General features: G+C 50.7%; 5 protein-coding genes across 5 annotated transcripts; 2 read left to right on the top strand and 3 right to left on the bottom strand.

The window, feature by feature from the left end:
* Positions 1-1,344, bottom strand: LOC100897249 (intraflagellar transport protein 27 homolog). Its single transcript, XM_003743094.1, has 6 exons — positions 1,308-1,344; positions 1,032-1,096; positions 862-921; positions 658-717; positions 317-434; positions 1-229 (listed from the first exon to the last, which is right to left on the bottom strand). The coding sequence occupies exons 1-6, from the start codon at positions 1,342-1,344 to the stop codon at positions 18-20; spliced, it is 552 nt and encodes a 183-aa protein (XP_003743142.1). The 3' UTR covers positions 1-17.
* Positions 1,345-1,944: 600 nt separating this feature from the next.
* On the top strand, positions 1,945-3,626 carry LOC100909357 (WD repeat-containing protein 54). The gene is made up of 6 exons (XM_003743093.1): positions 1,945-2,027; positions 2,176-2,323; positions 2,431-2,647; positions 2,750-2,965; positions 3,053-3,268; positions 3,427-3,626. Exons 1-6 carry the CDS (start codon positions 1,945-1,947, stop codon positions 3,624-3,626), a joined length of 1,080 nt encoding a protein of 359 aa, XP_003743141.1.
* A 295-nt stretch (positions 3,627-3,921) lies between these two features.
* On the bottom strand, positions 3,922-6,627 carry RIOK1 (RIO kinase 1). The gene is made up of 6 exons (XM_003743042.2): positions 6,446-6,627; positions 5,859-6,046; positions 5,590-5,715; positions 5,144-5,382; positions 4,638-5,016; positions 3,922-4,533 (listed from the first exon to the last, which is right to left on the bottom strand). The coding sequence occupies exons 1-6, from the start codon at positions 6,477-6,479 to the stop codon at positions 3,940-3,942; spliced, it is 1,560 nt and encodes a 519-aa protein (XP_003743090.1). The 5' UTR covers positions 6,480-6,627; the 3' UTR covers positions 3,922-3,939.
* Positions 6,628-11,052: 4,425 nt separating this feature from the next.
* On the top strand, positions 11,053-17,224 carry LOC100909213 (glycerophosphocholine phosphodiesterase GPCPD1). Its single transcript, XM_018639438.1, has 9 exons — positions 11,053-11,170; positions 12,367-12,509; positions 12,718-12,908; positions 13,086-13,255; positions 14,093-14,293; positions 14,651-14,796; positions 14,921-15,107; positions 15,296-16,107; positions 16,644-17,224. Exons 2-9 carry the CDS (start codon positions 12,367-12,369, stop codon positions 16,864-16,866), a joined length of 2,073 nt encoding a protein of 690 aa, XP_018494954.1. The 5' UTR covers positions 11,053-11,170; the 3' UTR covers positions 16,867-17,224.
* An 892-nt stretch (positions 17,225-18,116) lies between these two features.
* On the bottom strand, positions 18,117-21,141 carry U4-U6-60K (U4-U6 small nuclear riboprotein factor 60K). Its single transcript, XM_018639439.1, has 9 exons — positions 20,894-21,141; positions 20,463-20,730; positions 20,188-20,319; positions 19,852-20,071; positions 19,615-19,754; positions 19,336-19,490; positions 18,647-18,934; positions 18,443-18,492; positions 18,117-18,365 (listed from the first exon to the last, which is right to left on the bottom strand). Exons 1-9 carry the CDS (start codon positions 21,024-21,026, stop codon positions 18,213-18,215), a joined length of 1,539 nt encoding a protein of 512 aa, XP_018494955.1. The 5' UTR covers positions 21,027-21,141; the 3' UTR covers positions 18,117-18,212.
* Positions 21,142-21,511: the final 370 nt, after the last annotated feature.

The following is a 21,511-nucleotide window of genomic DNA, read 5'->3' as shown; positions in this document are numbered from 1 at the left end:
CTTGCTTTATTCGAATCTTAGAGCTGGGCGTTGCTGAATGACTCCACCTTCTCCATGTAGAGCTTGTACCATTCGTGCGCCAGATAGAAAAAGCTTGCGTCCAGGTTGCTACCATCTCGAGCAGAGCACTCGAAATACTGCAAACCCAGCTCTTTGGCCAAGGACTCTCCTTGCGCGAGCGTGACCGTTCGGCGATTGGACAAATCTGTTTTACATGCTAGCAGTACACCTGAAAAGATGAATGTTCCCGTTTCTGATTGCGTAAAACGATTCAAACCGCATCCATGTACAATATGAATCAGAATGACCGCAGCACCGAATGTGGGATGCTCCTGAGTAGCCTTTGTGCATCTTGTGTGCCAATCCTTGACAGATCGGAAACTCGCTTCCGATGTCACGTCGTAAGCCACGATGATCAGGGTGACGTCACTCCACTGGAATTGAATCGATAGCGATGCTCGACGCTCGACACTCGGCAACTAGGAACAATATCAATATTTTTGTTTTTTGACGCTTTCCGATACGAACTCGGCAACGCTCTGTGTTTGTGTTCTTTTCACCGAGTTGAGAGGGTTCCTCAACTCTTCTGCGTTGACCCGGACGCTCCGCATCGGCACATCATTTGATCTCTGCGAAATTCCATGATATCACACTCACCAAACGATCGAGAATGTCGCAGTAGAGCTGTTTGCCAGAGCAGTCGTGAACGAAAATATCCTACGAATTGTAAACAGATATTTCCATCGAGCGGCGGGGATAATTCCAGCGTCTCAAGTATCCGTGCTGATTTTGCGGAATACCAGATAATTTTGAGAATACACGAATATTGAGTCTTGAGTCATGAGGAGCTTGAACACTTACGACTTTGTATTTCGTGTCTGGTATCCGCACTGATTTTACCGAAATTTTGCAACCGAGAGTCTGTAATGGGTCCTCTGTTTTACACGGAGCTCATGCCAGGAGAAAGTCACTCCCTTCGCGGTAGCGCTTAAATCAGGTAAGTACGAAGGAACCGACATCGGCATGCTCACCATTTCATAGTTCTTGCCCGAGTTTTCAGGATTGATCACCGACGTTTTCCCGACGCAGGAATCTCCTGGGGAATAGGTGCTAATAAAATATCGCGAGTGGAATGGAATCGATGCTCCTCGCGAGGGGGAAAGCAGAACCGATCGTTCTGGAGGAGCATTCTTTTTATCGATAACGAAGAAATAGGAGAGGAGGAGGTACTCGGACCCATACGGCTTCCCGCGCGCAGCAAAAACGCTCTGCTGCCATCGAAATTCAACACTGTTCACGTCACTCACCAATGATCGCGCAATTCGTTCGGAGAACGTTCGACATATCTGCAGATTCTCAGCTTTTATTCGAAATCGTCGGAGTCGGCTCCGACTGCAGACTGAAACAGGAGTTCATCATTCATCTGTATCCATGGAGACAGGCCTCGACGGTGACATCCCCCAGAGTCGGGGGCAGGGTCCTGAGTGGGAGTCTGCGCTGAAACATTCCCTATGTCGTGCCAAAAAACGCGAACTTGACCTTTGAATTTGTTTTTTGAATAGAATAGAACCTCGCATCCGTCGTGACAGCCCTTTGAAAAGAAAAAAAACATGAGAGCTTCAACATCTGTGGAGACACTGAGTTGTCCTGACAACGCCGAACATCAGAGCGGGGTGAAACAAGGATTCGTCCCGGAGTCATCGTGGATCGACCTCGATTTCCACATTGACCTCATCGCTCGGCTTGAAATTGACAGCTCTGCGAGAGCCAAGGGGAGTGACAGAAGAAACCTGCAAATCGGGTGACTTGATCGGAAATTCCATATCTCTTGCCGAATACTCCGGATCAGTGCACGACAAGAATCGTACAAGCTTGCGGCCGTGTATAATACACAAGCCGTACGAATCGACGATCGGTCGCAATAGGAGCCTAGCTAACGTCACAATGATTGTCCTCGGTTCCGTGAAGATGGCCATCTCGGAGGTGTGCAACACATACAAGCGCGAGAGCAGTATTTTACTGAAGAGGTTCGTATCTCTCAGTTTCGTGTTTCAGTTCGTTCAATGTCTCTCTCGTCGATCGTGCGAAAATTGTAGTAGATAGTTTCATAGTACACCACGACCACCGAAGACGTTTTCCTTGTTCGTAGTGCCCAGAATATTTCCTTATACGCAGGTCGGTGAGTCCCGGATGGAACAACTTGTCGACGATTCACCTCGGGGGCAGAGCTCGCATGAGCTACAGACACCGCGACTCGGTGTGCATCGTCTCGAAAGATGAGGACGCCATGCTGGATCATGCCGTTGTCAAAAGCAAAGAGCTGGTAAAGTATCGCTCGCTCTTGTTCAGCCCACCCGAGGCAGAAATTGGCTCGAGTTATCTGAGATCGATCGGGGGAGCGTCAGACTCAGCTCTCCGGCTCCTTTCCAGCATCACACCTTATCGGAAAGCGAAGACACCGCCGTCGGTAGCGGCTCGCCCCAGGGGGATTTGACAGACTCGAAGTGGGTTTCTCTGCGAGAGAATCAAGCCGTTCTTGTCGCGCTGTCTCCACGAGGCATCCAGTTCTATGAGTGGGACGGCTCGGAGTTCCTGCACTATCATCAAATCAACCAACCCGAGGAGGGCTTGAAGGTTTTCCCGAGAGGTGCGTGATTCCTAAGCTGGGATCCGAGCCCGGTCCGCGTCGAGAATTAGCCCGTGGGCTTTGGACGACACGAATGATGCTCACGGAAGTCGGAAATTCCAGGTGTGGGGCTCTGCGGCGACTCGCTCATATGCGTCGGGCTTTCCAATGGTGCGCTTCTCGTATTCGACGTCCAGCTCGGTAAAGAGGACGGTGCAGTGAGTCTCCGGGAGACGATCATCGAGCATCAGAGCGCGATTTCCGACATCCACGGAACCTCGGAAGTCACAGCTAGCTGTGACGAGTTGGGAACCGTCGCTCTCTGGGCGGGGAAAACAGGCGAGTAAATCCAGATCATCCGGAAGTTTATTATGCCTGGGATTGAGGATCGATCATCTGATCATCAGGGATGTTTCACTCGTCCAGGTCTGAGTAAACTTGGAGTCCTAGATGCGAGTCGCGGTCGCTCCGAACCGTGCACCTCATTAAGAGTTTTCGGAGATTTGGTGTGCGTCGCGATGGCAACAGGCTACATCCGGATCTTCAATGTGAACTCCCTAACATTGAAGTGTGAAGTCACTGCTCACGCCAGATGGATAACGGCTCTGGATATCGCACCCGAAACCGGTCTATTGGTCTCTGGTAAGAGAATCAGTCCATATCCTAAGCCGGCCGTATCTCCCTTTGTGTCAGAAGGCCGTCTATTCTTCTCGCTCCGGAAGCTCGGGGAGATACTTCTGGAATCAACGTGACCGCAAGTCTATGATGGAAAATGCCCTAACTCATTCCTTGCCTTACAGTTTCGGAAGACGCTTTCATCAGAGTTTGGCAATTGCATCCCGACCCAGCATCTCAGAAAACCATCACACCTGTTTGGAATTATTTTCTGGAAGATGCGCAACTTTTTGGAGTCGCCTTCCTCGACCCAGCTGGCGACGCCATTGCTGTCGCCCCATATGATTTGTATGAGTTGTTCTTGTTCGAGAAAGAAGAATGCTGATTCACGGACGCAGGTCGATTCCGGACCTCCCAGAACCTCTCTCTGATTTTCCGAAGTTTAGCGGGATTATCAGATCATAGGATAAGATGCGCCGAGCAGTAGCCTCACGTGGCGATTTCGGACGGCCTGGGAAGCTCAAGCGAATGATGCATTTTTATGCGGCTCATCAACGTCGGGTTTCCAACGACACGAGGGGAAACTCTCTACATAATGGTCATTGCGGTCGAGACCCTGAATTACTTATGCGGGGACGACATCGAATGATGAATCACCGTTCATTTACTCGAGGAATAAATTATTATTCTTAGATCATTTATTTTTTCGATTTGCCGACTTTCTCTCTCCGTTTCTTGATATGCTTAGGCACTTTATCTTTTCGCTTTTCCCGGGCTGCGTCCTTCACGGCTTTCTTGCGCTCCCGCTTCTCATCCACAGATTCGTCCTTGGGTCTGCCGAGAGGTTTTCGAACCTTCTTCTCGTCAACGTCGAAGTCATCATCTTTTTCATCCCCGACGAACTCGTTATCCTCGTCGTCGTCTTCGTCGCTGCCGTCGTCACTCGAGCTCCGTGGATCATCTTTCGGTCTCTCGTTCTCTTCGACTTTCCTCAAGCCAGTGAGTGTTTTATACAGGAGATCTTCGCCCTGCTGGAATTTCTCCACCTCGCGCTCATAGTCGATGACTTGGTCGAGTCTTTGGGGAATGTAGGAATTCTTGAAAACTTCCTCTTCCACCTGGATATCTTTTGGGTCGAGCACGCCCCGTTCACCAGCAAGCCCTGCCATGCGTTCAAGGTACTGGTCGACACCATCTGAAATTAACGGGTCCACGACGAAATCGAAGAGCTCCCGGACGGTCATCGTCGCGACGCCGCACCGGGAGAAGAAGTCTGTCACGTTCGTCAGATCCTGGAACATCAATCTTCGTCAACATACCACCTTAGCTCGGGGGATTGCGCGAGCCCATGAGTCGCGGAAGCGAGAATCATACTGATTTCCTCTTTTGCTCATACCTTCCTCAGGAAGACTAATGCGTTCGGATGGTCGTGCTCGACGCTCTGAGAAACGTCGATGAACACAATCTGTCCCTCATGGTACAACAAATTATATTCCGAGAGATCGGCGTGCACCAGACGGCATTCGTGGAACATTTTTCTGATGTTAATGATCAGATCTCTGTACAGTTCCCTGGCTTTGGACTCTGTCAGAGGGACGTCTTTCAGCTTTGGAGCCGGCCAACCATCCTTGCCGACGAAATCCATCACGAGGACATGCGATCTCAGCAGACGAGGTTTGGGACAAGGGATCCCGGATCGTTCAATCCTCGTCAGATTCCGCATTTCCTTTTCGGCCCACAATCGAACCATTTTTCGAGGGTTCCCCGAGCAATACCTGAGGATAATTTGGTTTCGATAAGTACAGGATCCCGACGGGAGGTTTAGCTCTCAGGGAGAACCACACAGACGCCCTTGAATCTGAGAGGATTGCAAACTTTATGGAATCCGAGACGACTACGAACCCCCCGCGGAAGCGAAATTCGCCGCTCACGTAGCGATCGCGGTCTTTGAAGATGAGGATGGACGTTTTGTAAACTTTTATGGCCATGTGATCCTCGCCGGTCGAGGCGTGATAGACGTTGGCTTCCTTGCCAGTCGAGATACATCCATTGATTTCCCCAAGGACCCCTCTGCTGAGCAGTTTGAAGAGGATCATGCGGGTTCTCTTGTCCAAGACCTGTTCGACTGTAGCTCTCTCCATCTGCAAGGGAAGCGAAGAGTCCCAGTTGATGTTGGATTTATTAGGCTCCGTTTCGTCATCACGTACGAGAGTGTTGCTGTTAACAGCTTGGCTCAGTAGGTCAATGTCAAGAACTGTTCGAATGACCATTCCGCAGTGATCTTACCCGCTGGATATTCACCGGGACGTAATTCCGTATATACTTGACACGGATCGAGCTTCACTGACCTTGTCTTTTATTCGTATCCGGTCGTTTTCAGATTTCCTCTGTTGCTCGCTCACATGATTCATTGCTTGTTTTGGCACCCACATAGAGTCCAGATTCACTTTCGACAGGAATTTACCAGCCATCACCTGGAGAAAGGGATTGGTCCATCGAATCGAGATCGACAAAACCACAGCAGTTTCTTGCACCAATGGTTCGAGATGTCCCGAGTAGTGTTACGAACGCGAGAGAAGGTCCTCTCGAATCGGATCGAGTTGAGTATTCGACGAACCTTTTGTTGATCTTGGAAATGCACCTGACGATTGCATTGAGCGAAACACTGTTTCCGAACATCATCGCGCTCTTCGAAATCATCAGAATAATAGTCATCATCGTCATCTGTGTACTCTTCTTGACTGAGATTGAGCTTATCCATATTCAGCTGTCCCTGGTCAGCTACGTCGTCTTCCGTTGCATCGTCTGTGAACGAGGAGAAGCATCAACATCAAGAGGAGTGTGAGTCTAGGGTACCGTGGAAAAGTTGGGGACGCCATTCCTCAGGCCTTCCATTGGGAAAAACACAGCATGCCAGAGACTGCCTGGGCGAACTTTTCCGTGTTATTGCGGGGAAAATAGAGATGGGAAGCCCTCGAAAGTCTGCCTTCTTTTGCCCGAGCAGATCCGCCAGAGCAGCCGTCTCGACTTCAGGATACAAAGCAGCGTATGATTTTCATTCTGATTCGCTTGATCATATTAGTAGCGGTCCGACAAGAGAGATCCGCACCATGGGAATGCAGGACGAGCTTTTCCCCGGAGTTCCATCGAACTACACTCTGAATAAGATCTCCACAAAGTGCGAATAAGCCGAAGCACACTCACCAAACTGGCCCGGATGGAATTCGGAACCTGACATGGTCTTCACGGACCGGACTTCTATGAGTGCCGGAGGACGACAGAACGGATCGAACGCAAACGAAATTAGAATTTTCTTTTCCGCATCAAGAGCGTTCCTTTTCCGTGTGTTTCTGCCGGGGTCCGTCCACTAGCACCATGAAGGATTCGGTTACCCTTACCCAAGAGACTGCCAGCCTTCAACAGCCACGTGCTCTGCGCCAACCAAAACATGGCGCAATAATTCAAATCTCATTCAGTGCGCGACATCTCAGATTTATTCAAAAACAAATGCTTCAGCTAAGGACGCGGGAGTGGATGTATGCGATGAAATATATCGATCCATCTTTTATTCCAGGACTTTCTGGAAACGGAAAAATGGCTGGCGACATGAGTTGTAGCCTCTCGCTCCGAGTTGCTCCACCCCGATGTAAACACTGACCTGGGTTCGGAGTCGATCTTGGGGCCTCGACGCATGCGCTGGGCAAGCTGATTCGTAGCGTTTCTGACATGTTCGCGTCTTAGTATTCGCTGCGTACGTCTCGAAGCAGGGTTCGAGGCCTTTCGGAAGCTTCCGAGAGGCGAACATAACGAGCGAAACCCTTTCCAGCAGCAAGAGAATCACCACCGGTCGCGTCTAGCAGCTGGAATCGCTGACAAGTGTTTCGTTCGACCGAGGTAAGTTCCCCGCACGATGACCGAATTGTATAGATAGGGCATAGGGAGCCTTTCTCCGTAGTTCCGATATTCACTTCGATGACGGAGACTTCGAGAGACGCTCAATCGTAAGGCCCTCGATCGCGAGAGGCGCTGTACACGCCCACAAGCGCACGAAGTGCGCTCACATGTAGGGGGAACAGCACGATTGGCTAATGCAGTGCGATCGGGTGTCTAAATGGACTCCCTCCCTTTCTTTTGCGGTACCCCGAGCTCCTCTGAGGGGAATCTCGTCGTTCTCTCATTAGGTACGTTCCGAGAGCAAAAATTCCGAAAGTCGAAGTTTCGAGTGAAAGCTCGCTCGCGATCATCAATCACCGGGCGAGGATCGATTCTCCGAGAGCTCGGTGGCCGCGCTTTGCTCGTCGACAGACATATATCCAGAATCGACATGATCTCCATTGCTTCGTCGGTTTAGTGCCCGTCGGCCAGAGGGCCAAGTCCCGAGACGAAGCGGAGAAACGAGCTCGCGATCGAGTCATCTCGCACCATTTGACAGAGTTCTCGAAGTGATCGAAGGTCTCTACGCCACAACGTCGGAGTTCCGCTCTTGAAGCGCTCTCGGATGAATCTCGAAAGGACGCACACTTTCGGATATTCGATGCTCCTCTATTTGGAGGGACTAACGGTCGCGTTCGCGGAACTGGTAGTCGTAGCTGACTGCCATCGGCGAGACTATCCGATAGTCAGTTCTTCTGGTGGGGCGCATGTGACACTCGAGGAGTCGGACGAGATGAGCGGTCTGTACCTTGAAATGCTTCTTGGAAATGCAGACGGAGTTCAAGTATGGGTTCATTTCGAGCGCTTTCGTGATGCATCGGGCTCGGTAATTGGTTTCCGCTGCGTAAGCAGTCGTGTGTAATCTTTCGCCGCTCCTCTAGAAATACAGCGAGCTTATTGTCTGTTTTCTACTCCGACTGAGTGAGGGACTGGATGAATCGGTGCCTCGCAATCACTGATCGGTATCGAGGCTCTCTCTTGGACCCCGTCAACTCGTCAACCGTCTGGGGCGCAGTGCAGTCATCAAGCTGCACATTGACGGGTCATTAGAGCGTTCGTCTTACTCTCGTCATTATCGGGCGGGCAGCGAAATGAAATGTCAAATAATGACCTGTTCGCCGGAATAAACAACCACGAAGAGTCCGTTTTTTTCCGGATCGTGGAAATTCGCGAAGCGCGGGGCCAGACTCGGTGGAAGGCAGATGACAGACGCGGGAAGATGAGGTCAACATCTTCAGCGATCGGATCGAGCGGCGATTCCTTCTCTCATCAGAGCGGTTTATTGCTCTGCGATTGCTCACTCAAGTACGGCGGGTGACCTTATTTTCTGCGACAAGTTGCTTAGCTTCCTTCTATCCTATTTATTTCGCTCGCCTGTTGTTCCGATATCTCGAATGCCTTGTGTCAAATTACGGATCGTTGTCCTCGGCTGTCAATCGCGCGAGTGACTTGCCCGCAGTGCCGAATGGACACTTCCACGAAGCCCGCAGGAAGACCGAATCACGGCGAGCTTATGTCGTGTGAGAAACAAGTCGTTCGCTCACGGTCGCTCCTGGTGCTCCAGCCTCCTGCATCGCGAGAATATATCTGGAGGTGTACCCGGGTCCGGACACCGACTCGTTGCAGGAGACAGGGCTATAATCGGAGCGCCGATCGTCGGACTCATTAGACCGGCGATGAACCGAGAAGGACTTTCCTTTTCTCAACGCAAACACTCGGTTGCGTCTTGTTTTTGTATTTGATTCTATGATGCGCGTGCAGAGTGTCTCGTTTCCAAGGACAGGGTTACCCCGATGACGCCGTGCGGAAACATTGACCCGCACAGTCACCTGGACAACATCGTCCTCGCATCGTCACGCTCTCAGCGCGAAATCGAAACACAAACTGTGGCGCTGAATGAGCTGATTCGCCGCTTCCCAGTGCAAAGGGCGGAGATCCTCAAGACAGACCACGAATCGACTTCAATCCTATCTGCTACAAATTTCGACATCGAGCAACAACAATTCACGTGCATTGAGCGAGCGGGCTCAATAGCCTGCGAGACTGCGCGGCGATAGCTTATCAAAATGGCTCGACTAGCACTTTTGCTCCGAGGCCACTCGTTGAGAACGGAGAATAAGGAAGGACCGCGCGGTCGACTGTTTCCACATGCTAGACAGCGTATCTTCAATTATTTAGGTCGGAGCACTCACCTGTTCGAGCACGGTGTTTTCAAGTTTTGCACAAACAGATTTGTTGTCTCGGCTGGGGCTGGGATGCGGAATGAATCATTGAACCCTTGGGCCGTTCTGCAGCAACCGGGGAGCTGACAAAGACAACAACACGGGATTGTCCGCGAAATTATCATTATCGCCCCGAAAGAGTTTCTCCGGTTTCTTCTAAATCGTCTCAATCGGCGATTAAGACGTAGCACATTTTGGGCGAATGAGGGGTGGCACACAATCAGTGAGAGATCGTCACGTTTCAGCCCGTTTTGTGAGCCGGAGCATACTTTGATTTCACCTTGTGTTTCGGCACGAGGGTAAACATCCATTCTCGAAGGATCCCGGTTGAGTCGAACCCCGCGTCGGTTCGCTCATATTCTTCCCGAAGCGACTCCGGTCATGAAAGCAAGCTCTCCCGAATACCCATGTCTCAATTTTGCGTGATCATAGATCAGGGTGGATAGAAGAAGGACACTTCAGTTTCAAAGGCGGGATCGGCGGCAGTAGTAGAGAATATAAATCATCGAACCGACAGGGATTGGGCTCTTCGAGCCTGAGGGGATTGGTTTTTCAATCTTTTGAATTTCGACATCATCGGACTTGCCTCGTTGCGTCCATATTTGAAAGTATCTGGATTTATAACCTCATAGAAACTGGGGAATATCGCTTCCGGAATCTGCGATCTGATGAAAAGCCCATCCCTTCCTTCTATAGATCGGAAGGCAATCATCCGGCAATTCAACGCTCGCTCGAATCGCCCGTGAGCGACCAGCCTCCCCCCCTCGAATATGGTTCCCGTCAGATTCACTTAATTAGGACGTGGTATCATATCCGAAAGCTTGGCATCCCTGCGGCGACGATCTGACGATCGGGAGAAACGCTCAGAGCCAACTGTGGGCCCACGTACCGATTAGGTCACAGAATTCAAACGCCTTTCAGAAATCAAAGCTCGAGAGATCTTGGGACTTTCCTCCCTCTATGGTGGATTTTCGAGTCGACATACGGCTCGAGGCTCTCGTGGTTAGAAATAATCTCAAGGTACCGTCACCCTTCACAAGCAGTCCCGATATTGCCGGAGGGATTGTTCGGGGTGAAATAACTGCGATTTTCGATCATGATATCGAAAGGAACATAAACGCGGTCCGACCCGCGGGTCGAATTTTCGGAGTTCAACTAGATCCTTCCGCTATCGACTTTTCCTTTTTCACCAGCACCTTGTCGGCTTCGTTGTCGATGTGGAGCCATTTTCTTTCCTGATTGAAGAAAAACGAAATTTCCCGAAAGCGTCCATGTCCCTGAGACGAAACGTGTTCTCTTGAAATCCCTGACTGAGCCTAACTCTCAATGTGCTGATATCACACAGCCGGCTAGCTCCAGCTGATCGGGACCTGAAAGAGCTGTTCGGAAAGCTCCCTCGAGTTGCGAGCTGAATTAGATGTGTGTGCCATTCAAAGCGATAATTTTAGACCCTGCACCGCGCTCTCAAAGTATCCATGATCGAACCATTAAAATCAATCCAGACATGAAGAGGCGCTGAATTGTTTCATATGACATGGCACACCCGATACACTGCTGGTCTCGCTCGTGGGGAGGGTTTCACATTGTACCGACGAGGTGGGAGAGGAACAAATCTCTCACTCGCGGTCTCCGACAGTGATTTCCAGATGCTGAGTTAGAGCTTGAATGAACGGTCCACTGAGCTGAGCTCCGCACTTCATTCCGCAGGTTCGACAAGAAGATACCTGACCGCGTCTGACTCGATTTCTATTCAGACCAGACTTCTTCACTGAAGGTAAGTTTCCCGATCTTTAGATCCCGATTCCTTAGTTAGTTCATCGTATCCGGTCTCGCTCGCTACAGCCCTCGATTGCGTCCGAGTTGGTATTCCAAAGGATTCCAAAAGTGTGTAGGGTCGATTAAGATGATCCAGGCGCCGTATATAGTTTTTGCGTCCTTCCGGGCAGGCTGTCCTTGTTTCTGCATGGAGATCGTCACCGATACACTCCGGGACAATTTGACGAACGGAGGGATTGACGCAACCAAATACGGATGAGTCGAGCTTCTACGATGACTCGCTCACGAAAACGCGAAATTTGTTGGGCTATGAATTATGAATGATGCAATGACTATTTCGAGGACGCTACCCTCGGTGTCTCTCATCAGATACGGGCGCGGTATGGCTAGTGGCGACAGTGTCAGTTTAGATAGGAGCCATCGTGATTTTTCGCACTGCTTGAAGCGAGAGCGTTTCCTCGTAAGCTTACTCTCCCGTTTCTCCTCTGAATCTCGGACGGGATTGCCGAGCGGCTGGGGATGCGGCAAGTTCCGGTGAGACGGTTCCCCTTCCGCGTCGAATCGACGATTGAGAGCACGTGCTCCACGGAGCGAGAAAAACTCGCGCCGCGCGTTTTGATTGCCAAGATTTTCGCGCAGCTCTCGAGATCTAGAGTGTCTTGAAGCAGAGAGCCGGGGATTGACTCAGTCCGACGGTGAAATCTTGATGGCTATTGGGCTATCTACCAAGCGATCGTATTCTGCGATTCGGTGTCTGTACCATGGTGTCTGACCTGGAGGAATCGAGTCAGAGTCGAATATTCTCGCATTTAGTTCGTTTTCTGCATCGCGATCCGGGTGCCGCTCGTGTTGCTCCATTCGGGATAGAGGAACTGCACGAGCCACACGAAGAGGGTCAGCTCGAACCGCGCCGTGAGGCCGTACACAGTCAGAGCGAAACGGGTCAGGCTGCCGAGCTTTAGACGAGAGCGTTCAATGTACCCTGGCTCGGGCACCGGTTCAAACCGGTCTGACTTCGCTATGCTCTCCGAAGTGGGTGATGTCATGCCTCTTCTATGTCGGTTAGCATGGCAGTGCGTATTCCAAGGGATTCATTGCAAGAGATAGGAACGAGAGTCAGACGGTGCGACGGAAAGCGATAAATGATCTCCTGTGGGTGATAAATAAATCTAGAGCCGTCTTATTCGCTTACAGATGTTAAATCAACGACAAGTTTTGTTGCGCGTCCAGGCTCAGGCCGGTGCAGGGGAATCCCTCTGGGTCAGCGGGAGCATTCCGGCTTTGGGGAACTGGCATGTGGACAATGCTCTAGCCATGCAGATGGACGATCCCATGAGGTGAGCTCAATAATTAAAAACTGTGCCCGTGGACCCGCGCATCGAATACAGACCCTCCGTAATGGAATCTACGGCCCTCGCGATCGTGCACGGTCTCCTACTCGAAATCGGGAGCTCATCATTTCCGATCCTAATCTCCGCAAATGTTTACGATTCCACCCCTAGTGTATCTCTTCGCCGTGCAGCGGTCTAATTGCTTTTATTGCAGCCATCTCTGGTCGGTCAAGGTTCAAATACCGCAGGAACAGACAGTCGAATTTCGTTATTTGATTTGCCGCGTCCTCGACGGCGGGGAAAAAATTGTGAGCCGCTGGGAGTCCATCGTACACCCGAGGAGCATCTCCACGAATGAGCTCACCGTCGACCGAAATGCGGCCATCGACATTTTCGGGAGCTACGGTAGGTTCGAAATAGATGCCAATCCTTCTTCATGATGTCTTGTGATCAAGTGTTATTCTCGGCACTCCACCCCGGCGCCCGCAAACATCGTTGATGTATGCACGAACCAGTCGAGGCTGAACAGCAAGCAGAAAAAAGGCTTTCTTTTATTGACTGGACCTCGCTCTCGATTTGCAGATGGCGTTGAACAAGTCCAGCAAGGTTGGCTAACGCACGAAACCTTAGTGCAGCTGAAATTTTTCAACTCACCCGTAGCGATATGGAAGAAGAAGTTGCGGAAGGCGAAAATCTCCTTCAAGGTATCGCCCATCGACCTGGTCAGAAAAATGAGTGCTTTTCACGCGAATGTAAGTAAATCTTTCCTAATGATTTGAGTAATGGCTTCGCGTCTAGCCGTTGTGTGTCAATGACCTTGGTAAGGTTCGCCAGTCGGAGCGGCGGCCGTAGCGCTACACTACCGCCGCTACGCTGGAATCAATTAGAGTAGAGGCGACGGACAAACGATAAAGCTTGGCGAAGATGGGTCATTGGCTAATAAATACCTCGTGGAGTGGCGGATAAGCGGAAATCTACCAATCCTCTGACAAGGGAAACAAAGGAAGGAAGAGGATTGACTGCCAATTCGAGAAAAGACTTAGCCAATAGGTGAAAACGATTGCTCGACTGTGGCAACCCATCCGCCGTCAGCCCACAAGTGTTCCGATAGCGCAAAGGGCGCAGAGCAAACTCCAACTATCGTTACCGGGCACCACCACGCGATGACCTTGCGCGGAGCTTAACCATTGATATTGACGATACGAGATATGATTTGAGAGACTATACGCTAATATCTAAAAATTCCAAAAATACGCATATGATCCTGGCAACGCATCGCCGCTTGTCCATCGAGGGACCGATTTTCCATTGGTGCGCTCGTGGCCAAAGCTTCCGATTGACCTCGAGGTCACCGCAGATCCCGTCGGACACTCTGGAAGGAATCGATATCCCCTTGAGGGATAACCGTTGGGTTTCCGCCAGTATTATAATTGTCGACTCGGGCGGGACTCCTCCAGGATGGCTCTCAGTTAGTCAAGGGACTGAGTTATTCTAAGACCTGAATGAATACGAGTTGCTCATCGAGATATGGTGAAAACGAGGGAGGACGTCACTCGTTTGAGAACTAAACCGATTTTCTTCCTTTGCAGGCGTCTCTGGCTTCCATGGCCGACGACAGCGAACAACAGTCAAATTTCAGCGACCAGCAGGATGGTCGCTTCCCGAGTGTAGAAATCGCCGTAATGAGCGAAGGCCAAGACGAATTTACACCTCAAGAACAGTTTGGGCATGTGTACAATGCCAAAGAATTCGTCATCGCCCAAACAGTAGCCCCCAACCCCGACTCATTGGTAAGACTCGCCGTTTTCGGTTTCATGATGGGACCCCCTCCTCCCGCTCACTGGCCCACGCTTCTCACGTTTCCCATGCTATCCTCATGCTCCCTGCAGTAGAATGCTCTCAGCATGCTCCCACACAGAGCCCGAACCGCCCTCTTCCCCCAAATATAATTCATTAATTCTAAATCTTGGAAGCGCCTCTGTGTATAACAGCGCGACTTCTCCCATTCCCGCGTCCTACCTCACGCTCGATAACGCTCTCTGGGATAGGTAGCTCCGGATTCTATTCCGGGGATCGTTTTTCTATTTGACGCTTGGTGTCAACAAAAACGTTTGTTATCGATGGATTCTAATGAATCTCTTCCGCAGGCATTCATGATTGATTTCTATTGCTGGCCTTCAGACGATGAGACCGATGCGGCAGCGATGCCCGAGCACATTGGTTTCGCCTATCTTATCCCTTCTAACAGACAGGGCAGTGCCGGCGAAATCTCAATCCCTATCACAGGAACCAGGTGAGGGTCGAAGTCCGACGTGGTATTTCAATGTCTCAAGAATCATCTCTGGGTCCGTGCCGAGGGGTTTTTCCTCTCGCCCTCAAAGTACTCAAATGAAAATTCTTCATTTTTGTTCAATCAGACATCATCCAATCGGAGAATTGACGATCAACTTCTTGGTTGTGCGTCCACTCAAGGGCTATTCGTGTACCGCCGAATCTACATTTGCCAAGTTCTGGAAACGTCATAAGAGAAGTCTAGATGTGGGTCATCGAGGAGCTGGAAACGCACGGAGAACAGATATTAAGAAAGACACAGTCTCCGCCAAGGTATGAGTAGCATCAACGAGGTATCAAATGAGTAACGACCGAGATAAGAACAGCATTGCGGTCTGATTTTTGATGAGTTGTCCGAGATGAGTTACCGACTGGTACAATTGCGAAGCTTCCGTACCTCCCAATACCGTCCCCGTATAAAACCACCGGTGGACCGATTTCATCCTACCCTCGCATTCCAGGTGGAGAACGTGCTCGAGAACACAGTCGCCTCTTTCAATTATGCAGCGAGACACGGAGCGGACATGGTCGAGTTGGACGTCCAACTCTCGAAAGATAAAGTTCCGGTCATATACCACGACTTTCACATAAATATTGCTATGAAGAAACGAAGACGTACCGTAAACGAGGAGGAACCGCTCACAGTAGCCGTCAAAGACCTGACGTCCAGCCAACTAGAGAATCTGAAACTACAACCCGCTGAAAGTCACCCTGAGTCCCGACTTGAATTCACGGACGAAGACGTCGACGACAACCAGCCCTTCCCAACCTTGCGACATGTTCTCACCGCAATAGACACCCGTGTTGGCTGCAACGTCGAAATCAAAGCTCCACTACAGTACAAAGACGGTAGTTGGGAGCTCGATTATCCGTTCGATATGAACGAGTACATCGACATTATTCTCAGCGAAATTCTGCTGCATTCGGGCAATCGTTTCATATTGTTATCGTGCTTCCACCCCGACGTCTGCACGATGATTCGCCACAAGCAGAACAAATATCCTCTACTATTCCTGACGCAAGGCGTGACGGAGAAGTACCCACCGTACCAAGATCCTCGAACGGAATCTGTCTTCATGGCGTCGTACTTCGCAAAATCAATCAATATTCTCGGCATAAATGCTCATACCGAGGAGCTCTTGAAGAACCTTGAGCTCATCAGTCTCGTGAAATCAAAAAAACTAATCATGTTCTGCTGGGGCGAAGACATCAATACCACTGCAGTCATCGATACCCTCAAGCGACTGGGCGTCGACGGTGTCATTTACGACAAGTAAGTATAACTAGCGACAGAGATTCGTGGATTATCCCGCATTTGCGGGAATACTCCGAGAAAACGGGATAGGTACGATATATGGGGGATTTTTTGACGTGAAGTCGTATTGATGTTCCATCGTGGTCAGGGAAAAAAGTCGAGGCAGGGTTCGAGCGGGGGAAGAGCAGAAGCGGGGCTGAGGCGGAGGAGATATTCGAGCGGGAACTGAGGTCCGCTGCGCTCGTTTCAGAATCGATGTGATTCTTGAGCAACTTCGTTCGCGACAGGTAATGCCTCGCTGCATCCTGCTCGTAGACGGAAAGCGAATCCATAGCGAGACCCTCTAGAATTCAATCAAATGTTCCGATGCCTCCGGTCCGATGCCGTGCATCGGCATAACGAACTCTTAAGCTCTAACTCGAACCGCAATCGGCTTGCGTACTAACTGCGCGGCCCAGGAGAAGCATCGTGGCCTCTTGATTCCATTAGAGCGTTCGAAACTAAGGGACGTAGCCACGAACGAGGAACGGCACTAAACTCCTGTTCCATTTCAGAGTGGATTGCCTGATCGAAGGGGATCGTCAAGAGATCTACCTGATGCAACCTTTAATGGCATCAGAAATGCTGGAAGCTGCTCGCTCATGCCACTTCCAGTCAAGTGAAAACCTTCCGAGAGACGTATCGCCACCTCAGTTAGCGGTCACGCCCCCGAGCGAAAACGGAGGTTTCAGTGGATTCCAGAGACCCTTCCAAATAATTTCGTCGGGCGATTCTTAAGATCGCGAACGGCATTAACGCTGGCCACAATGACAAGCGGGGAACTGCCCGCTGAGAACACGAAGATTTTATGTCCACGGATCAAAATTGTGCTTGTATTGACTCGGATGAAAGTCCACTTACTTTCAACAGTCTACAGAATTCGCTCCACTCACAAATCAGACACTGGATCGATTCTCGAGGAGCTTGTGGACCGTCAGGATTGTCGAGTGCTCAGCGCGTTCTTTAGGCCGAAGTAGCCCGGCTTGAGGCGAAATATGCGGGTCCTGACCTCGATCCATCGGGTGCATTCGCTCTCTGGATCCGAATACGAGAGCAATACTTTTCAAGTAGTACCCGGAACATTGAAGTTTGGCTATCTACCATCTCTGGTCGTGTTTACTAAGAATTTCAGACATACTACCGTGGGGTCTCCGGTGCATTGACGCGCCCGAGACTCATTGGTAAACTGGCTAAAGCATTCGATTCTTCTCCGACTCAGCTCGGGCCAAAATTGTTAGCACCTGCATCGAAGGTGTCTTTCCTTGTATACTGCGCCGGGATGCGAAATGATAGAATCCATCAAGGGGGGCACCTGTTCCTGAATTTTATCAGTTTCGAGCATCTTCAGGGAGCGCGCGGGCACGCTTCGACAAGCCCATGTTTGTCTTTGCGCTATGGATGCTCGATGGCCCATGCATCCACTGATCCGTCCCATTCATGGTATTTTCGAGAGGCGGGCATTTTAGCTCGCCCCGAATACCATGATGACGGACCAGGGGCATCGTCGCCATCGAGCACGTGCTATTATCGATAACAACATTTTCCGCTAGTTATTGAGTAATAACCTGTGAAGGCACGGGGAGACAACTGTCACGTGTGTGCTCCGTCGATATACATAGGATAGATAGAATCATGTAGGAGCTAAACTACCTTATACTGAGTGAGAAACTCATTTTAAAAGCTATATGACTAAAATTCTAGTACAAACACGTGTTTTACTCCGATTGACTGCTGAGCCGAGTTAGACGGAGTTAGAGAGCGCAGGAGGATTTTTCCAATCACGACCCGACGCGACGGAGCCTAGTTTTCCAGACTCCGTGGTCGCTTTGGAGACCACTCGAGGGAAAATCTCATCCCGATGCTTTTCGCGAGGCTGTTTCGGGTGCCAATGCTCCCAGATGCTAGCGCCCCCAGATCTCTCCCTCGAGGAATAGCTGCTTCGGATGGAGGATGCGAAGGACTTCGAGATTGGATGAGAGACGAAGACCTTTTAATCTTTCGGAAGGAGTGTGCCCTTCAATGGGTTTATTCGAGAGTGACGGAATCCCGGACGGATTCGCTTCCGTTTTGCCATCAGCGCAGGTTCACTGGAGATCGTCCTGTTGCCATAATTTGAAGGTTCGGTCGAATGAGCTCGAAAGGATCGTTTCGCCTTTCATATCCAAATCACAGCCCATGATCTTTCCGTCATGGCCTTTCAGGGTATGCACAGGAGTCCAGTCCGGAGCGGCCCAAAGCTGGAAGCGAGACACGACCTTAGGAGCAGTCCGGAGCATCAGACCGCTTTTTATGAAAATTTCAGACATCCACTCACCTTCAGCGTGTTGTCGTAGGATGCGGTCAGTAGAAACTCCCCTTTTACTCCTGAAATGGATGCGCCGAGAAATTTTCGAGACGAACTGCAGGCAAACACTCGCGATTTTCCGTGACGAGATTCGGGGAACGTCATTGGAATTATGACCCATGGGCACGGGTCTGATGATTTGAAAATCCGAAAAATAGCGCTTGGTCTACTCACGGTCGAATTTCACTTTGGTTACTATATTCGTGTGCGCGGGGATGGTGTATTCACACCTCCTCTGTCTGAGATCCCAAATCTTCACCGCGTTATCCTGACCTCCGGTGCACAACAAGTACCCATTCGGAGCGAAATCGGCGGTCAGAATGTCTTTGAGATGACCTTCGAGGAACATCACGCAGCGACCGGTCCGGAGATCCCACAAACGTCCGAACGCGTCTCGACCCGCCGTTGCAGCCAGGGATCCATCGCAGTGGAACGCGATGTCATGCACAGGCTTGGAGTGCCCTGTAATTTCAGAGGGGGAGTGAATTCTCATCTGTAATCCTTAGACGAATCCTGATACGAAGGGGAACGCAACGGGGATCATCCTCCACCGACAGAGCCGTCAAGATCAGCTGGGCTGACCGAGGGACGCCGAATTTTTTCTGACGGATGGAGTACGAATCAAGAAACTCCCGGAATGCACAACATCACTGTGATATCTACACCAACACCAAAGACGGGATCCCGCGAGCCTCCCGCTGTGATATGTACATTTCACACCAGAATTAATGAATATTAAGCTGTGATCGAAGCCCAGCGTCTTCCCTTTCTCGTCTGTTGCGACCCTATTTCAGCAGATATACATATGCGTTGGCGCGCTTGGAAGGTGGACTTACCGGGAGAGAATCGGAAAGTCAACTTACCTTCTTGGTAGAGTATCTCGAGATTCTTCTCCATATCAATGAGTCTCCAGGTGTTATCGTAGACGCAGCATGCGAGGAACCGTCCCGATGGATGGAAGGCGACCCTTGAGACTCTGTGAGGCTGCATGTCGCGGATGGTCTCGACGGGCGCATCACTGGAAGTCGATACAGGTTCACGGGAATATCTCGCAATCTGCGACCTCTCCAAAATTACAGGGCACTCCAAGCCTGTGCATGACATGTGCATGGAGACGTGCATGGAGGAAAAATTCAACCCACCTCTCGAGGTTCCACAAACATATAGCCCCATCAGTGGAGCAAGACGCTAAATTGAGTTCGGTTGGACTCTGCTTCAGCGTCGCGTGAGGGTGAAAAGTGACACAGCTCGCTTGACCTTGATGACCCCTGAGAACTTTCAGCTGGAAACATGCGGGAACCAATCATGCCGTGAAGATTCGTCGCGGCCACCACGACGACCATTGAAAAAACGCGAAGGCGAGAGTTGACTGCTCTCACCTCTTCCAGAGTTGAGGTTTTCCAGAGTTTGCAAAGCCCGCTCCAGGAAGCTGTGGCGATTATTTCTTCGTTCGGAGAGAACTCACAGCTGGCGATGGGTCGCTCATCACCGATCTGTGACGCAGCTATCGTGATACCGCGGAGTCTCTGGAACAATTTTTGTTTCCTCGCGGTCCTCTGGGAGTCCGTCGATTTCTCGACATTGCGTTCTCGGGCCAACCTGCGAATGTTTGATTTCCCAACTTTGACTTCGGCCTCACTCCTGACTCCTGATGTTCTGGTCAAGCATGGCTTGTCAGCGACTTTCGTTCCATGGATGCAGAGCGGTAGCCTCACCTTTCTTTCGCTCTGGGGATAGAATATCTCAGTATCCATTCACGGGCCGCTTTGAGCTCATCGGGACCTTCATGATACCATGTCGTTTCGTCTCCTCTTGCCTCCTGCTCTTCTTCTTCTGTCGGGCGAAGTCTGCGGAGCGGATCGAAGACAAATATGGCAGTTCGAAGTGTCATGGAATAGCTATTTCGTGACCAGGTCATTCTCGCGGGTGGATTTCGTAAAGACGAGAAGTTTTGCCGCTAGGGTCACTCGAGCATCCCATGAGAACCTACCTGAGTGCCGTGACAGTCTCATCTTTCGCGAGGACGCTGCGGAGACGCTCTCGACGATCCGCTGGTCCTTCTCCGAAGAGACAGATCGGTTGACCGATATCCCGGAGGATCATTCGAACCTGACCATCGTCGGTCGGTACATTGAGTTTCCGAGCCCGTTTCTTGCGTTCAAGCTCGTCTAACAGAAGTTTCTTTTCCCGGGTCATCTTCTCCTCTTCCAAGGCCATGAACTCGGCAGAACCCTTCCCTGACGGTCCGGGCGAGTCATCTGGAAAACCGAACGTGACACACTAGTCTTTGACAGTTGGGGAAAACTCAGACGAGCTGCGCCGGTTATACTGAAACGTCCAACTGACAGCGAGTACGCGGCTTCTCGGCTACTGTTTGGATCAGCCGGATAAATGTCACCTGTTCAGAATAAAAAACCAAACCTCCAGAGTCGGAATCGGATCCCGTAGAATCTCCTCGAGACTCCTGTCGAAGTCTTTCCTGTTCCTCGAGACCGCCGTAGTGTACGGTTCTCGCTCTCTTGACATACTGAATCTCGTCTTCACTGTCAGACATCGTGGGATGAAGATTTCGCACGCGCAAGCTTCACGTATTTGTTCGCGTATTAAAAAGTCTTAAAACGATTTACGAAGTGCGCGGCGCTGTTGCCGCAGTTTGTTTCGTTCGATTCGATTATTCTTGAGATTCCGCTTGTTTACAAAATAGCCGCCGAGCAGACGACGGCGACAGCCGCGCGCGCACATAGTCTGGTGTCTGGTTCTCTCCTCTCTGATCTAAATCGAAAATGTACCTACACTGAAACCCCTGGATGGCATGGAAGAGCTCACCAGACTTGATCTAGCGAGCAGTCTCATATGATCGATTCCTTTCTCGGACTCGGGATTCCGAACCATGCCCAGCTCCTTGTCATCTGGCTTCCGAGGATCTGACTGAAGACTAGAGTATGGAACGATCGAAGAGAGCCGACGCGGAACGATAGGTCGACAAGCTCCCCTCCGGAAGTTTCGACTAGTCACGGAAGGTGTGATTTCCGGTCGGAA

Source organism: Galendromus occidentalis, unplaced genomic scaffold (assembly GCF_000255335.2).
Source record: "Galendromus occidentalis unplaced genomic scaffold, Mocc_1.1 scf7180000077438, whole genome shotgun sequence".
In the NCBI taxonomy this organism is placed as follows: Eukaryota; Metazoa; Arthropoda; class Arachnida; order Mesostigmata; family Phytoseiidae; genus Galendromus; species Galendromus occidentalis.
Note: the sequence above shows the minus strand (reverse complement) of the source record. Positions and strands in the feature narration are given on the sequence as shown.

Excerpts from the sequence above, each read along its gene's own strand:
- LOC100897249 (XM_003743094.1), bottom strand. The coding sequence starts at position 1,344 with ATGTCGAACGTTCTCCGAACGAATTGCGCGATCATTG. Across the intron at positions 922-1,031 it reads CGGGCAAGAACTATGAAATG|ACTCTCGGTTGCAAAATTTC; the intron begins GTGAGCATGCCG and ends GACCCATTACAG. Across the intron at positions 230-316 it reads TCAGGAGCATCCCACATTCG|GTGTACTGCTAGCATGTAAA; the intron begins GTGCTGCGGTCA and ends TCATCTTTTCAG.
- U4-U6-60K (XM_018639439.1), bottom strand. The coding sequence starts at position 21,026 with ATGTCTGACAGTGAAGACGAGATTCAGTATGTCAAGAGAGCGAGAACC. Across the intron at positions 19,755-19,851 it reads AAACCTCAACTCTGGAAGAG|CTGAAAGTTCTCAGGGGTCA; the intron begins GTGAGAGCAGTC and ends GCATGTTTCCAG. Across the intron at positions 19,491-19,614 it reads TGTTTGTGGAACCTCGAGAG|TGATGCGCCCGTCGAGACCA; the intron begins GTGGGTTGAATT and ends ATCGACTTCCAG.
- RIOK1 (XM_003743042.2), bottom strand. The coding sequence starts at position 6,479 with ATGTCAGGTTCCGAATTCCATCCGGGCCAGTTTG. Across the intron at positions 5,716-5,858 it reads ATTTCCAAGATCAACAAAAG|GTGATGGCTGGTAAATTCCT; the intron begins GTTCGTCGAATA and ends CCCTTTCTCCAG. Across the intron at positions 4,534-4,637 it reads CATTAGTCTTCCTGAGGAAG|GATCTGACGAACGTGACAGA; the intron begins GTATGAGCAAAA and ends TTGATGTTCCAG.
- LOC100909213 (XM_018639438.1), top strand. The coding sequence starts at position 12,367 with ATGTTAAATCAACGACAAGTTTTGTTGCGCGTCCAGGCTCAGGCCGGT. Across the intron at positions 12,510-12,717 it reads CAGATGGACGATCCCATGAG|CCATCTCTGGTCGGTCAAGG; the intron begins GTGAGCTCAATA and ends CTTTTATTGCAG. Across the intron at positions 14,797-14,920 it reads ATCCCTATCACAGGAACCAG|ACATCATCCAATCGGAGAAT; the intron begins GTGAGGGTCGAA and ends TTGTTCAATCAG.
- LOC100909357 (XM_003743093.1), top strand. The coding sequence starts at position 1,945 with ATGATTGTCCTCGGTTCCGTGAAGATGGCCATCTCGGAGGTGTGCAAC. Across the intron at positions 2,648-2,749 it reads CTTGAAGGTTTTCCCGAGAG|GTGTGGGGCTCTGCGGCGAC; the intron begins GTGCGTGATTCC and ends CGGAAATTCCAG. Across the intron at positions 3,269-3,426 it reads AACCGGTCTATTGGTCTCTG|TTTCGGAAGACGCTTTCATC; the intron begins GTAAGAGAATCA and ends CTTGCCTTACAG.